At 37.8% G+C, this 17828-nt stretch overlaps 1 protein-coding gene across 1 annotated transcript in view; it reads left to right on the top strand.

Moving 5' to 3' along the window:
• Positions 1 to 2075: 2075 nt before the first annotated feature.
• LOC139787479 (uncharacterized) overlaps positions 2076 to 17828 on the top strand; it is a gene marked incomplete at its 5' end in the record, with an annotated part of 62472 nt that continues 46719 nt past the window's right edge. Inside the window, one exon of the mRNA XM_071726580.1 lies at positions 2076 to 2154. Coding sequence (XP_071582681.1) covers positions 2076 to 2154 — 79 coding nt within the window. The remainder of the gene's footprint in view (positions 2155 to 17828) is intronic.

The following is a 17828-nucleotide window of genomic DNA, read 5'->3' on the forward strand; positions in this document are numbered from 1 at the left end:
TTCATTGTCCAGTGTCCCGGAGATGCAACGCGAGTACACGTGGAATATGTATGATTCCCGCTTACGGCATCGGCGGCAAGTTATGAATAAAAACATTTTGCGTCCCGGTAAAGCAAACGGATACCACCGGCCGACATATGTACATGTCCATTTTTCTTTCCGTGTCAATCCCTCACGATAATGTGCCGCGCCGCAGAACGAGTACGTGTTCCGCGTTCCGCGTTCTCGATCCCATCCCTCGATCAGATCGCGACAGCACCTGCACGCGCGAAGCCAGCCACCTGGAGCCTACCATATTTTTTCTGCGAATACGATTAATAATTTATTTCCAGCGCGTGTCGCCCGGATATTATCGTGTATGCACGCTAGTTTTTGTCTCGTTTAAACGCTTGCTCGGTTAATGATCTCGGTGGAACGAAATCGCATCAACTATACTGCGCTACCTAGAGACTTGTAAGTATCAAGAATTCATGAAACTAACATTCCGTGACGATAAATAATACAGAAATATCTTTCTGAATAATATGGAAACTCGATACATAATTCTTTTATATTATTAATAAGGTTTATTGATAAGGTGATTTTCTTGATATTCATAAATTAGGTACTAATGGATGACATTAATGGTTATTATGTTTATGTAGTCAGTTAGGATAATTGTGATGTACATGTTTTTGTCAATTATAGCGCTATATTACAATTTATATCAGTCATAAATATGATTAATCTTTTTTTTAATTATGATATTCTCAATTATAAAATGTTATGTGTAGAAAATGTATATAAGTTATCTTAATTATAAAAGTTTATAAAACAGAAAAATAATATTCTCCATTTCAGAATAAATAACATTTTTGTAACTGGAGATGTTTTTACAATAAACTGAGAATCCCCAGCAGAAATAATAATTTTAAAGAATTGTTTGGTAAAGGCTACTAACTGAAGAGAATCTCACAGTAGAGATCAAAATCGGTTTTGGAATTTACAACCAATTATAAATATAATTATTTGTACTATAAAATTTGATTTGTCGCACGCACTCGTACTGCCATTTGCACAGGTCAATTTGTTATATGTTAACTACAGTTATATGTTAACGAGTCAAACAAATAAATTTATTTAATATTATATTAATTGAAGAAAATATTAATTATAGTTAATAATAGTTTATTTATGACTTTATATTGAAATAATAAAACTCGATAAAATTTACAATTTTTTATAATTTCTGCACTTGCAATTATTAATACGAAAGAAGAAAGAAAACATGTATACAAAGTGAAATTCAGAATATACACAGCTACTTTTCTTGTTTATAAAGGCTGTGCTTGATTCTCCCGTTCGCGCAGCGATCTGCATCATTCTAAATCATACTTCCAGCATCGTCCGTTTATTATCATTCGCTTCGGAATATACGTATAACGAGGCTTCGAGTCGTTGATAGGCAGAATTCATTGCGTGGCCGTATCGGCCGTTCCGCCACCGCTCACGGAAATATGTGACTTCATAAAGTCGATTCGTGTAGGGGCGCCTTATCTCGTTCCCGCAAAAGCTACTGCGGTAAACATTAGACAGAGACAAAGGAGAAACTAAAACGGGGGAGAACGATTCCGTTTTAACAGTGAATTTATGGCTGTGCGTGATTTTTGGCTGCGAGGAAGATTTCCGAGAGAGAAAGAGAGAGGGGGAGAGAGGAAGAGAAAGAGATGGAGAAAAACAGAGAGAGAACTCTCCCACGTTCTTTCGTTGGTTCTCCGCAACCGTGAAAATACTTTTCCTCGCCGATAACGCGGAAACGAGACCGAACGAGATTGCAATAGCTCCGGCGAATGTGTGCATTATAAAGAAATAGCGCAATCTTCACCATGTAGGCGCGCGGAAGAAGGAGTGAGAAAAAGAAAGAGAGGGTAAGGGGGTGGAAAAATGCGAAAGAGAGCAAAATGGGAAACGATAAAGGGAACATTCAGGTTGCAGCCGGCTATCTTGGAGTCGCTGTGCGTCGCCGCGGCATGCGTATCTGCAATTCACACGCAGTCACGCGCCGCACCGACACACGTTGAACACGCTGTTGCACTTTCTCGCTCGTGAGAGTCCTTCTCGGGCTTCGCGAGACGCGCACGTTGCCGTCGCAAAGAGCTCTTCTATCCTCGGCGGGTGAGATATGGATCTTCCGGCTCGTTGCACATACAGAATAGAACGTAACGTTATGCGTTAGGTCGTGTTGCGTCACATTACGTTACATCTGAAGGGATGGTGTTGCCCTGGCCAGCCAGCCTGGTCTAGAGAAGAGCATGTAACCACAACGATACCCCCCGCCGGACCATCGTTCGATCGTTATTATTAATACGCACTCTGCGCGACAATCCCGCGCAGTTGCGCCACAACGAAAAGGGTGCATTAAGCCTCGCTCTCGCGCGGAGATGGAATACTTTATGAATAATGAGTGTCGTCGAATATCCCGCAGCGCAGAAACGTCATTTTTTGTGAAATGAAACGAACGGTATGCGATTGTTTCGTATTTTCCTTAATAATTTCTCAGGATTGGTATTCTTGGATGTATACGTTAATGTGCTACATTAAAGATTATTTTTATCCAGCTTAAATTAACTTTAACCAATATCGTAGAATTTTATTAATATTATGATTAATAAATACTAATTAAGCGATATTATTGAGAATATTATATTAAATATAGATATTTATTTTCTCTTTGGAAAATCTTGTCTCTCTTAGAAATTTTATAAAGTTTCTTCCTTTACATCTCTTTACATCTTCGGTATTAACAGACGTAAATAAATAAACACCAATGAACGCGTACGTTGTTCTGAGTAAGTAAAACGAATGGAGCTACATCTCATGTAAACCCCGGAGCACTTTAATCCCACCATCATTTGGGCCCTTTAAAGTTTCAAGCATTGAAGATAGCCGTTTGTGCTTCGCACGCGAGAGCTTTATAGATATCGGAGCTTAAAGTACCGCAAGATAACGGATATCTCAATAATAATACGGCAGCGTGGTGCAAACACAAACGCTATGTTGGATTACCGTATACCGGGCTGCGCGAACCGAAAGGTCGCGACACCGGAATGAATTAAAGCTCCCTATCCCCTTTAAGCGTTTGCACAAAGCCCGAAGTTTAAGCGAGACTCGTCGGAGAGCACTTCGTTGAATGCGCGAGATAAATCAGCTTCATTATAGAGAGCGGCTGCGGCCGCGCGTAAAAGGCGAGCGAAAGAGAATTGCGTAATACATAATACGAGAGTCAAGTATAACGTGATTCACTATATGTGCTTTCCCAGGGTGGTTCAATTAATACGCGATTACGTACAACGTAGCGGCGCGCCGCGTAAACAGCCGGAGGAATTACGACAAGGTAGCGCGAGGAAGAAGGAATCCTATGTCGCTTTTCGCGTTTTCCGTCCGTTCGCGTATTTATTACGTCGCCCGACGTCCGACAAACATGGGATACGAAGCATGGCGTATACGTGCAACCCCGCGGCAAGTTTGCCGTCTCGTGAAAAGCACGCGCGGAATAATTATGCGCGACGCATCGCCCCGGCGTATTACACCACGATACTTCCTGTTTAATCCTTCCGCTCTCTCTTCTCCGTTACTCCATTTCAGTGAAATTTCCACAAACTTGGGTAATGTGATTCTGTTTAAATAAACGCACATCTATATCATTTAATTATTAAGTATCAAAAGATATCAAATAATAATTAATATTTAATGTTAAATGAGAGCGAGTAATGAATGAAATTAATTTTCCTTTAAAGTTAGTAAATTTAAGAGGAACAAATTGAAGGGAATACATATATAAACTTCTGTGGAATTGAAAATATCTGATTGTCGACATCAAATAGGTATTCATTTTGGATTACACTTCTTTAATAATTTTTTGGTTTCTATTTTTTGCACAAGAATTAAGGTAAATAGGTAATAATAACGAGGTAAGAAAAATTTAGATTTTGAAAATATTAAATTTATATTTTTGCAAAATTAATTAATTTTATATACCTATAATTGTTAGCAATTTGAAGATTATTAAACTCACGACAGAGGAGTTTTCAAGCATTGTTCTTATTCGTACAGTGGAAAGAAAGCGAAAAGAGAAAGCGCGCTCGATTAAGGACGCTTTGCAGACTGCAACAGTTCTTTGATTCGTTGCAGCCAATATCGCAACGGACATTGCAGCATAATTTTTACATTGAACCAACGGAAAGGTTGTGCGAATTACGTACCGAGGTAGAATGCCAGCTACCACCAGCGTCTCTATTAATCTCGACAATAGGACTCATCGTTGAGCGCAATCATGCCTTTCAGATGCGCTCTCAGTTATGCATCTCAGCAATTACTCTCGCGCGACCCGCAAGCATTGATGCACAAATCGACCGTGTCGTGCAAATCAAAAGAACTACCTCCAGGAGGGCCCGCAGTAACGAGCAACTTTAAGTCAAGCGCCGCGATTATTACAAGAACAATTCTCGTCGGCATCTTTTCGATGCAAATCTAATTGCCGTTGGTATCTCGCGTGATATCTCTCTCAGTCGAGTTTATCATCGTATTGTTCATCACGGTCTCACGGGTGGCCGATTGAGATAAGACAGATCCATCCATCTACATATTTCCGTCTCTCTTGTTCGCGATATTCGCGTTAACAGCCCTGCTTCGCATCGATAGCGACAAGGTTCGTTGTACAATTAAAAAAGCGGATAGCTATGATGAGCGCGCGTGATCGAGTCGCTATCTAGTTACGTCGCGTTTCCGCTCCAACGATCGACAGCAGAATAGTAGCTATTCGCTTGATGCTCAATATGGCATCCGTTCGCCGAAAACGGAGTATAATCTCGTTTCCACGGTTTCGTGAATTCGAAGAGACCCGTAGCCATAACGGCGGCGGTGGCGGCGGTGGCGGCGGTGGCGGCGGCGGCGGCGGCGGCGGCGGCGGCGGCCGCACTGCGTTGCGCCGCAGCGGAAAATCAGTCCGATAACGATAACGACATTTGCAACGTTGCTATGCGTTTGTCCACCGGCCGGCCGACCGGTCGTCGGTCGATCGGTTGTTCGCCCAAACCGAATCATCCTGTATTTGTCCCACGACTCCTGCCGTTCCACACCGCAGCGATCGGAAAGAAGAGTTTATCGTTCCGTGAAATGCAAATTATCCGGAAACGTAAATAAAACGTTTAACGTTGTCGGGATCGTCGTTGAGTCGAATCGCTTCTCGTTGCGAGATAGCCATGATAGTGTTAGTTCAAATTGGGAACAATCCATCCGTAGGAAAAGCGTAATCAGATTTGATTATCTCCTTTGGGAGAAATTTTTTTTTATTCTCGTATGAAGGTTATAACATTTATACGAAATGCAATTGAATTATGACGTTTAAATTTAGACAGCTTTTACAAATATTTTAGCTCCCAAACTTTATTTATAGATTTATAATATACTTTATATAATACCCCCTATTACATGTATATAATAAACAAACAATATTATTTTTCTTTCACGGAAATCATGTTTTTTGAATCGATTCGATTTAATGCAATTACATATTGTTTCCTGTTTTATTAACTAATATTCACGGCAACTGTTTCGCAAATGTTATTACGAAATATAATGTCGTGAAACATATGCTGGATGAGCAACGATCGATCACTCTATCCATCTTGCAAGTCAAAAGTGATTAGTGCAACGAGGCGCGACTTTGGCGAATCGCGCATTAGCGAATCTGCTTCGCTAACGATAATGACATTCGCGCTGTCCCATAGGAGCACCTTATACCTACCTATCGAGCTACAACCCCCCCAACGAACAATTATACTCCGAACAGAATCGCGCAGTCTTGTTCCGCGACGTGATCTCGATTGCTATGATCAGACCTGGAACGAGTGTGCATCGACGCGTGAAACACGAGCGGAATGATTATTTCAATTATCCAAATGAACGTCCGTATCTAATTAGACGGCCACAAGCATCATCCCGCTGTCGCGCCGCGCCACGCCGCGCCGTCTCGCGGGGGACCTCAAGCGGGGCACCGAAATTCTATCAAAGTATTATACATATATTGCGCGCGCCCGAGTGACGCCTTTCTCCGGTTTCTGAGCCGTTCTCCGATGAACACGGCGATGAGAGTTTTCGCCCGACTTGTCGGGAGTTTAATTTCGCGGGCGAGTCTCCTTGACGGAAATGACGGGAAGGGCGCGATGGATAGAAGGGAGAAGGTTCTATTCTTACTGCGAAAGGGCATGTCTTTCCTCGGCGCGCGAAAGAGTTTAATCCTAGCGAGGCTGAGTGATAAAAAGAAACGTCAAGACGAGACTAGCAGATCTGCCGTAATTGAAACCGATTGGAAAGTTTTGGAAAACTTATTACTGAACTGACGCATTAGAGCGATGAAAAAGTATTTCTTTATCGTCGACAAATGCTCTTTGACATTCGCAATTAATGCAATTTTATAGTTTTATAAGAACGAGAGAGAAAAATGCAAATAAATTTCAAATAAGTAATTCTAGGTTAGAATTTATTTTATTACTTAACATTGTTCAAATTACAAAACTTCATAAAAGTATTACAGTGAAATATTTTCTTCACTATTTATATTTAAATAATGCTATATATGTATATATTAGGCTTATAATTATTTTAAAAATTAATATGTTCTACTTTCTAATCAATAATTGATTTAAATGAGATTTGATTTAAACATCTTAATATAAGTGCATTTTTCAAACAAAACTTCAAGATGTTTACGAAGAGTATAGTCTAGCAATAATTTCGAATTAAAAAAACTCAGGATAGCAATTTTTCAAGACGTCTTACGCGTGTATAACGGCAAGATGCCTTCCAAGTAAGCGAGAAACGTGGAAGGAGTACTGCTAACAAAAAGTTAATTACAGAATCACCGGAGGCAAAGAAACCGCATGGAATCTCGCTCTCCTCTTTGCTCTCTTCGCGGTCTTTCGGTCATCGGGTCCCCCTCTTCGGCGTCCGAATTCGATGCCAATCCCATTCTACCTGCTAATAATGTGGGTTCTTGTCCTGGCCAGCCAGAATGCAAATTATTGTGCGTGAATAAAATTTCAGCTGCCGCCATTCAGACTCTGCGGTTGCCTCCCTTCCTCCCCGTCCCTCGCTCGCCAATCGTTCGGAAAATAATACTCGCATGAACCACCGTATGTCCTCTACGAAATATATATGGAATCTGCATACATGCAACTGATCCGTTGTTGCTTATGTTGAAACGTATATATTGAAACGTATATATCGGAATAAATAATGCAATGAACATTGCACGCTCGGAATACTTTCAACGACTTTCAATAATTGAAACAGCGATCATTATCGAATACAGTAAAACTAACGGTTTATATATTTTACGATAAATTTTTTATTATATTTGTTGTAAAGATTTAACTTCTTTTTTATTTTCTAAGCTTTAAAAATATGTTCCTTATTAGGCAATATAACATATTTGTATATAAACGTTAGTTTAACACCAATGTAACGGATGTGTCAAGAGAAATAATTATTTTTTAAAAGATAGTGACATTTTTGCCCTAAAAAGATTAATCTTTAAATCAATTATACATTTTTCTACATAAAAATGAAATTGCGAGAGGATCCACTGCAATTTTGTTGCACGATTAAATACGACCACAGTTACGTTGGCCATGCATATGCCAGACGATTGAAAGATCGATTAGACGCGTTGTCTCTATTTGAACTATTTTGAACTGCGAATCCATCCTCGGAGACAAACGGGCATCGCGGCATTTGCGCGAATGGTCCAAGGGACCGGCCATGGTTACGCAGCTGGCCACGTTCCTCCATCACCGATATTAATACGCGCGCATACGTCATTTCGCGGCGTGGCTGAGCAATGTTTATCGTGCGTGCAGATCAATCACTGCGTCGCGGCAGTACACCAAATCGCTTTATGATCTCTCGCAACTACTATCCCAATTCGGGAACCGCGGCGCGTAAGAATGTCCCTGGGCATTATTGATCTTCTCGCTTCGGGGTTTGTTTATGACAGGGATATGCCGACGGTAGGGGGATCGGACACTGTGAGTGCGATCATGAGGAAAATCCGACAGTTGTGGAGCCAATGTGCGTGACAGTGGGATAAAGTACTGCCCATCATCTTTTTTTTATACACTGATTGTTAGTCATTAATTTACTCTCTCTCTCTCTCTTTCAAAGCATAGACATAATAAAACGGGATATTCTTTTGACGTAAATCATCTCTATATCATTTCAATTGTACAGCAGATGAGCTCGAACCGTAAATGTCGAATTGCATCAAAAAATTAAACGATATTAAATTTCAATTATATTAAAAATATTATTAAACTCTTGACGTTTGTGAATTTGTTTCAAAAGGCTCAATTATTATTAAACTTCCTTTATTACTAAAAGAATGCATAAATTGCTAAAAAATTAATTTTTCACATGAACAATTCATGAGACAATTTTAATAAAAATAATCACGCCGTTAAACACTTGACATATGTAATATAGTAGGAGATGGATAATTTCTCTGAGGGAACAATTTAACTTTCGTTGGATATGGCGCGTACGTTCACTTGGCTCTTCAATTAGACCTATATAAATTACACGGCCACCGATTTCAGCCAATCCACGATCGCGGCGGTAAGGCCCGTTTATGGCCAGCTAGACACCACAACACATCATGCTGCAGGGCCAACCATTGGATTAGACTCGGCAGACTTGACCGCGCGGGAAGATATGTGCGCGACCCAGCTGTGATTCTCATTGAGCGCGCTCATCAATCACCTAAATGTAACACACGCATGGTCCCGCGATATCGCGGGCAACCCCTTCCTACCTTCCCCACCACGCACTCTCCGCTCACTTTGTCCTGACATCTGTCAAACGCGACACAGGGCCCACCGCACGCCGCGGCATCCCTTTTTTTTTCTTTATTATCCACGACAGTCCGGTTGCGTCTCGCACGTATAATTTCGTATGCGTCCCTAAATAAGTCCGCTCGGATGGCCATTACCATTGATACCGCTTGTCTGCCTCTCTCTCTCCTCGCACCGCGCCGGCCCTTCCATTTGTTTCGGCCGGCCCGAGGCCCGAACACACATGCACGGCCATCATGACTCCGTCCGGGACAGGTTCGTAAAATATGAAGACTTTAATCAAAAGGGCGACGGAATAAGAACGAGAATCTCGGACGAAAACTACCGCGACGCGGACAGTGAAGAATTAATGATCGACGCGACCGAAGAAGGGGTCGACGATCCTTGAAAATGAGCTGGCCGCGATATTCTGTGTTCTTTTGTGTAACGGACGAATGTATGAACGTACGGCGTCCCGGGTTTGTCAATGCTCGACTGCGATTCCGTCCGTTTGTGCGACGCGACTTGCTACGAAGATTGATAAACGTGCCCATCTCCAAAGCGACCGAGCAACAAGAAAGAATATTCGAGAGAAAAGAATTCCTTCGTTGCTGTCGTTTAGCATATTTCGTATGAGCTTCTAAAACTTGCATCGAGACATTGTTGCGTGAAAAATTAGTGAGTTAAGATTTTAATATAACTGCACATTTTATCTATGCATGCCTTAATTTTTTCAGTCAAGAATGGATACATATAGTTATGAAAGAGTAATGGACATGTATATGTAGAATTGTTTTATTGAATGAAAATTAATCCGTAGTTAAAACTACGTGGTCTGCATTGTTCTATAAATTATGAAGAGATTATATAAATTATATATTAGATGATTTTTCGCTGCGAAAAAATGCATATTATTATATTTATACTATTATAATGCTTATATTATTATGATATTTATGATATGAATTTTTGTGCCTTTGATTACACGTATTTTCGAAAGATAATCATTGGTTTTAAATACATATTACATTAATCAGTTTGTGACACTAATGCAATTAGATAACTTATTTTTCCAAACTCAATTTTTCCAAAAGATTTGTTTAAAGAAAATGTACTTACGCGCAGTAAAATTTATTTTTATTTTCAAAAACTCACTTAGAAACGTGATTCAGATACTTTTCTGAAATAACATGTTTAATAGTACCGTCGCTACTGGAATTGCGTTTTTATAATCCGTAGAACAACTTTTGTGAGGAAAAATGCTCGCGTTAATGGGGGAAAAGAGAGTAAAAAGAAGATTTTATTAGACAGGATAATTAAAAATGTAATAATTTACATCACTACGCGAAATGAAGGCTTTAATGAAAAGGATAAGAGGCGCGAGCGGGCGGGAGCGATCGGAGGAAAATTGCAGCGACGTCCGGAATAAAAAGTTAATGAACACTGCAAGACTCGTCCGACGTTATAATGCATTCCTTATTGATTATCTTACCCGTTCTGATGGCCCGGTAACGTAATAATTAATTGCGGAATATTGATTACATACGAACTCGATGCGTTCAGTCTCATCCATATACGTCCAAGTGGAAGCTTAATTCTACATTTTTACAATAAATTATTCCGTCGCTCCCGTTATTATTCACCGATTTCAAATTAATCCATGCATCGATCGATTTCCCGTTTGCTATATACGAAAGTCGGACACCTAGATACCGCGAAGTTATTACCTTCTTCCGAAGAAGTTATATCTTCTCTCTTACCGCGTCCGGTCGAATTCGTAAGGAGTTCGATTTTCGCCAATTATTATTTATTCACATTTGTGTTCTTGATGTAAGAGAATATGAAAAGCAAGTTTCTTTATGACGCTTTACGTGCGTGAGGTTTCTTTTTGCCCCAAGTAATGGAACAGCTGGAAGTGCGAGAGTAATAGCTCGTGCTTGGAAGCAAAATAATTGAGAAACTGTGTACGTCGGTTTACGTATCCATAAAATATCGAGACCTTAATTAAAACAGTAGCAGACGAGAAAGAACGAAGCGGAATTGTAGCGACGGCGACAATGAAAAATTAATAATAGATGTAGGAAACACTCGCGCTTCATACTTGAGACACATTACAATTTATCACTCGACTTAATAGGTTTCTCTAATCAGATGTTATTCATCCAAAAGAAAATGTGACAATATGTTGAAAGGATTCACTTGATTCAAAGAACTTGCATTTTCTCTGAAAAAAGTTTTAGTTAATTTAAAAGAATTTATCTTGATGAGTACTTAAAAAGTTTTTTATTCGACTTTTCTGATATAATACTTCCAATTTTATAACAAAAGAAGAAGCGGATATATATTTTTTCTTTAGAACGTTTCTCGCGGGCGCGGGCGTTCACAATAATTTTCTTGCATAAATGGGACGTCCGCCTCAGCTGTGTTTCATTCATCTCACGAGCTGGCACAACTATTATTTATGCATGCCGCACGTACCTATTACCTGCTGCATCCCGCGTAATCGCAGCCTAAGTCGAATCTCGCACTGGCTCCCAATATATCGAATCAGTTTGCAAATGCAACACGGAGGAGGAGGACGGGGGTAAATGTAATCACCTACATCTAGTTTCCATACTATACTGGGACCTAGTTAAACCTGTCTCGCAGTAACACCATGATCGAGTCATAATCACGTACAACCAAGTTGCCAATCCGCGAATTTCATGTTACGTCAATTGAAAATATTTACTCTAAGTCGGTGTCTTCTTATAGAAACATCATGATAATATATATCTCTTTTAATAAAACTAAAGCAATTTAACAAATAAGAAATGATAAATTAAAAATTGTTCAGAAGAAAAAGGAAATTTAAAACTACAATTGTTAAGATAATGGCAGTTCACGCGGTTTCTCGCGTGAAGATTGATTGTTTATGTCACTCCTACCAAAAATTCAGCGCGTAAGAGGGCAAGCATCAATTACCTTTGCACTACAGTAACCGCGAAAATCCGTGGCGCGGAGCAGTTTTTCTCTTTCCACTTTCAGTGATTGCCAAAGAGATTTAGTGCCGATGTCGGGGATCGTTTTCGATCGGGCCAAACACGCAGGTAAGATCTACACCTTGGAATTTATTCCACTGTCTGGCCTAACACACGCGCGCGCGGCAGTATGCCTGTGGAATTTGAACGCCGTGAACTTCGGCGGCTTGATTTACGCGCGATGGATAAGTTGTAACTCACCGTTTATATCGATACCAGAGATAGCGCGCGCGTTTGATCTGACATTGATATGTTCTCGTCGCGTCGTACATAGCATTTCAGACTCGCTCTACTTATCAGCTGTAGATTTTCCGGTAAATCTGAAATTGATCTTATTTTAGCAAAGATATAATAGAAAGCTACATCTTTCAATTTTGATAGTGTACATACATGTACAGTATATACAATGGTATATACAATATATTAATGACATACATATTTATGTACTTAAACTTGAAAATTCTTATAAGCAAATGTTGCGTGAGAATTTAACAAATTCGTAACAAACGATATTAACTATGAGGAAATCATTATCCTCCCTAAATATTTTTCACCTCACACTCTCTCTATGTGTGAACAATAGCATTTTATTTATATACAATGAAACGGGACTTGTTAGTAATAATTTGGCTAAATAGGAATGTTATAATAATTTGGATAAATGGAGGTACTGAAATAATGCGCGTGTAGATATGTAATTGAAGTTTGAAGTATTCTTGGAGCAAAAAATAAAAATTTGCCCTAATTAAAAAGAATTATAAAAAGAAATATATTTATAAAATGGCGGGATGCTTCATCTCAGGAACGTTCGTACTATAATCGATATGTCGATGGAATTATAATCGTCTTAAGTAATATGAAGTAGCTAGTTAATTATATCAATAAAAATTTTGAATTATTATTTTAGAATTATTTTAAAAAAGAAAGTTTTAATTAAACAGTTCTCTATGCGTTTTCAAAAAAAGACACCGAAAAGAAAAAATGCTGTCTTTTACGCATTTAAAAAAACTCTGGCGTTTTCGGAAAAGAACGCGTAAAGAACGCTGAACGTTTGTTTTGAAAACGCGTAGAAAATGCCGTTTTTTTTTTTTTTAACGAGTCAAGAACGTCGATGTTTTTTTTTTAACGCGTTTTTGAAACCGCAGCGGGATTTTTAAAACCGCATGCGGTTCTTTTCTTTCTTTTACTCGAGCTTTCTTTGCATTAAGTGTTTAGAAGAATAGATATAAATTCTTTGAATATTTCATCTAATTCTAAGATTTTTGTATCTATTATAGCATTACTGCTATACATTCAAGTACGAATGTCTTTACCCCAATACGTTTCAGGAATTTTTTAAGCATATATGATGACACACGTTTCATAAAATGTGCGCCACATGTGTGCACGATTAAAAATGTATCATCAATTGGCAGCTTTTTATCTAAACATGAATATACACATTTTAAATAATCTATAATATCACATCTGTTCCATTCATTCATGAGGGAATTTATTAAAGCCCAAATGCAATCTACAACTTTAACAAGTGGCTATTTTTTTCAATTTGTTTCAATAAAATATCGATATCTTTTTAATAATACACATATTGATGAATATCGTGTTCAGATGTTATCATTTCAACTATAGGTAGTATTGACTATTTCTCTTTCTTGATAATTATAACATTGTACATTATTCTCTTACAATGAATATCTTTTGGCTCGCGTACTATTGATCCTGTCGCATCGAAATGAGCTGTTCAATTATTTCACATCAATGATATCTAATTAGTTCTGTGAATACATGATAGCATGTGAAAGCAGACTGACGCGACGTATCAAATATATGAATCTTTATTACGTGCATCTTCTATCTATTGTTGAACAAATCAGACATATCGTTTGAGTTAAGTATTCAATTATTTTTGCAATTATGTTCTGATTTAGCTTCCTAAAATCGAAAGCAATCTTAGCTCTTGTATATGTCCCTCTTGAGCAAGTTCTGGCTCAATCCGTTTTGCAATCTCGCACTGCAATGTGCTTAGAGGAATATACTGAAATTGTTCTTTTACAATTTTAGGAGCACTTCCTTTTAAGAGAACAAAAAATAGTCAGTCCTCCGTGTTTAATCTCTTCACATTTTGTACCAAAAATAAAAAATGTACATACTTCTTCATTCAGCTTAAGCAGTGCAAATCTAAAAGACTTGCGATGTGTTATATATCTGCATCGCGCATAAGTTACATACGAATCAGTATTTTTGTTCAAATTTCTCCAAAAAATGTTAGAGAGCATGAAATTTAAATCTATTATATTAATACAGCTTGATATAAATATCCGCGCTTTCAAAATTTTTTTTAAATTTTTTTTTTACTTTGGCAGTTTACTTTTATTTTTTATATTAAGAGGTTATTAATAAATGTAGGATATTTTTAATCAAAACTATTTTTAAATCTGAAATATTACTCTTTAGGACATAAAATATTAAAATTTATATATTTTTATTTTTAAATATAAGTATGAATATCCTCAACTGACCCAGTGATTAAATATTAGCTTCTCTGCACTCGCGAAATTTGATGTCCACATTTTTGATATTATGGAATCGCAAATAAATTTAACAAAATTATTATGATATTTGGGATTTGGAAAATTATCGCTGGTTATAAAAATCTGAATTTGCAAAACGGGATATTTTATCTTGTTCTCAATTAAACGCATTTGCGAATTCTATGTTGCGTTAAATATTCGCTAAATTTTTAAATTAAATTCCGTGATAAATATTTGATACAAGCAAATGCCACGTTCTTTCCATGTTCTTGAACGCAATCGCTGCTTCGGCGAAAGAACCGTATCACTGCCTTTCATGTCAAATAGATGTTAGCAAATGCGCGGTACTAGCAGGAAGTCGAAACAATTTTCATCATAAAAAATCGACGACTGCTAATTCGGTGTCCTATTAAAAATTGGGATTTCCGTTACACGAAGTTAAATTCGTTGTCAGATTTTCTTGACAATTTTCGGAAGCAATGATTTTAACCGTGACGTAACGATGATTATTTATATATTTTAACAATTTAGGTCCCAAAGTTAATAATATAATATATTTTGAGAGATTTCCTTCTCATAAAATTAAATTATCGCAGAAATATTTTGGAATTGCATATAACGTTTAGATTATGCAAATATCTGGAAAAACTATGACTATTGTTCATTTACTACCGAACCTATCATTATCCTCATCATTATCGGGAGCAGTTCGGAAAATCCGATATCCGTTTCCTACTGTAATGGGATCCTTAGATCATTTAATTTTCTTTCACGGATTATTCTCGCGGAACCCAATATAGAAGCAAGACACAAAGTCACTCTCTTTTATTAAGATCATTCTTTTTTGTGTACTAAGGAACTTGTGTGCCACTTAGTGGAGAAATTTAGTTTAATTGTTGGTCCAGTTATCTTGTATTGAACTCGACAATTACGCGTTTTTCGCGATTTTTAAGGTATATCGAGTACAAAAAAATGGCGATTACGAAGAGCGTCCACTGTTTGTCAAATAATATAGTTATTCTTACATAATATTACTAAATGAACATAATTATGGAAGTCTCGCATTGCATCGAGAATGTTAGAGAAATTACGCATATCATAATCGAATGTCGATTATTATCTTAGTTGATTATTGATTTATTGAAGTTCTGTCTGTTTTTTCGCGCATCGTTATTTTCTTCAAAAACTTTCTCGAAGTGTACTATAGTGATCAAAGTATTCTCTTTTATGGTTGGAAGATAAAATAGATAAATTTATTAATGATCTTTTTCAAAGTGTCTATAATCTCGCAGAGAAAAATAAATTCTAAGAATTGAAATTTCTTTGCTGTTAATAATCTTTGATATTGAATGTAAATTGCCTGCTATGCATTGCTTTATACGGAATCTTTAAAAATACGAGGATAAAAAGACTAAAATGCTCCGCGATAACAACCCCGTGGAAGGATAATAATTTCCTACGTACACACGCAATCCAGACGACGACCGCGGCGACGTGTTCAGAATCTTCCACAATCGAAGCGGAATTTGTTGGACGTCGATCACGGAGCGGATTTTCTTGGCGCAGTCAGTAATTTCCCTAAGGCACCGGGCCCGATCAAAGACGAAGTTCGATATTTCAGTAGACGACGCGCTGCGCGGATACAAAGATAGGTGTAGGGGGAAGGGAAAAGCAATAATCCCTACATCGGTACGGAGCAATTCATCGGCGGGGATTTCGTGCGGGATTGCGTCAGGTTTAACCGTGCTATCCGGTTAAGTTCTCGCGTTTCAAGACTCTGCGGACGACTTCGAGACTCGCGAATGATTGAAGAATTCAAAATCCGAGGAAGAGTGGTTGTTGGGTGCGCGCGCGCGAGCGCGCGTGGAGTAAGAGATAATGCTCTTCAATTTTATTCCGCCGCTTGAAAATCCCTGTATTTGCCTGAAGGGCTGAAGTAGGTGCGCGATCGGCAACGTGAATAAAAGATGTTAAAAATAAAAGTAATATTCACGCGCATGACGAACGCGCCTGAGAAGCTTGCTAACTCTCCGAGCTTCAAATCTTTCTGCGTTAAGGAACATTATATTAGAGCGAACGTTGCCAGGGTATAGCCACTTTGCACAAAATTTTCGCTCGACTGCTTCGAAATGCAATTCTTGATGTAACAGTCGCACAGTATGCTAAAGAGAAGATAAGGCAATTTTCGAAAGACAGGATTCGTTCCCCGGCGCAAATCGTGCGCGGACCTAAATGAATTCTGCAATCGCCAGTTTAATTTAAACTGCTGCGCCGACATCATGTACCAACGAAAGTTGATTTAATTCAATGGAATTTAATATAACGTATTCGCGCACGTAGTGCGAATTTGCATAGGTTAATTCTGTTATTCTGTACCGGCGTTCGTATCTTGTGTCAATTTTTCTCGATAACATTCTTCAATTATATTCATTTCGTCCTAAGTAAATTATTCCACTGCTCACCAACGATTGTTATATGCTGATATCGTGGAATTCAACAATTATACAATTAAACATTTCTTTTCAATCAGGGAGCATGAAAAGCTTTATTGAAAAAATTACGTGTGGATGTATGGTATTAACATGTACGTATATCAATATAAAAGTAATCTAATATTAAATTAACTAGTACGCCGCTCAATTTTTACCATTCAAATGTGTACTCTCTAAATCTGAATCAGTGAATAGTCACTGATTCAGATTTAGAGAGTAAAACATATATTAATTTATCAACTTTAATTTCTTGTATATGCCGTCAAACCGAAAAGCAGAAGGAGAGAACAAATCTTTTCTTATATATGCCCTTTAAGAAAAATATGTGCCTATTTTTTATAAATGAATTCTATTGTTACTATTATAATGTTTAATCGAATAAATCTTGACATTAAGATATATTGATATTGTATTCATATTTTTTTAAACAAGAAAAACCGATTTTTGTCTGACACAATTACTTGCATGATTAAAGTTATAATAAATGTTACAATTAACATCAATTGCATTTTTATATGCTAGCTAGTACCTACTATGATTTACTAATTTTGTTCAATAACGCTTCTCATTATATTTATTTAGCATGCGAGTAAAAATTATTCTATTATCGCTCGACAGTAATTACAAAATTTGGCAGTAAATTAATGCGTGCAGTCCCAGTAAAATAATAGAATCTTAAAATAATCGATGTACTCAATCTATATAACGAAATTAACTATCTTCGTAGCTGAAAAAAAAGTTCTTGTATGACGTTTCCTTTGGAGAAACCGATAATACCCATTCAATACGCAAATCAGCTTCAAAGTGAAGCCATTATACCAGAGCGTTCATCAATTGGATACCCTCGATATCGCGCCGAAATAATACGACAATCGCGTCTCGCGCAAGAATAAAAACCGGTCTTTGTTCCGGCGCAAT

This window comes from Temnothorax nylanderi, unplaced genomic scaffold (assembly GCF_030848795.1).
Source record: "Temnothorax nylanderi isolate EJ_2023f unplaced genomic scaffold, tnyl_v1.0 TNYL_tig0010_pilon, whole genome shotgun sequence".
NCBI classification, from domain to species: Eukaryota; Metazoa; Arthropoda; class Insecta; order Hymenoptera; family Formicidae; genus Temnothorax; species Temnothorax nylanderi.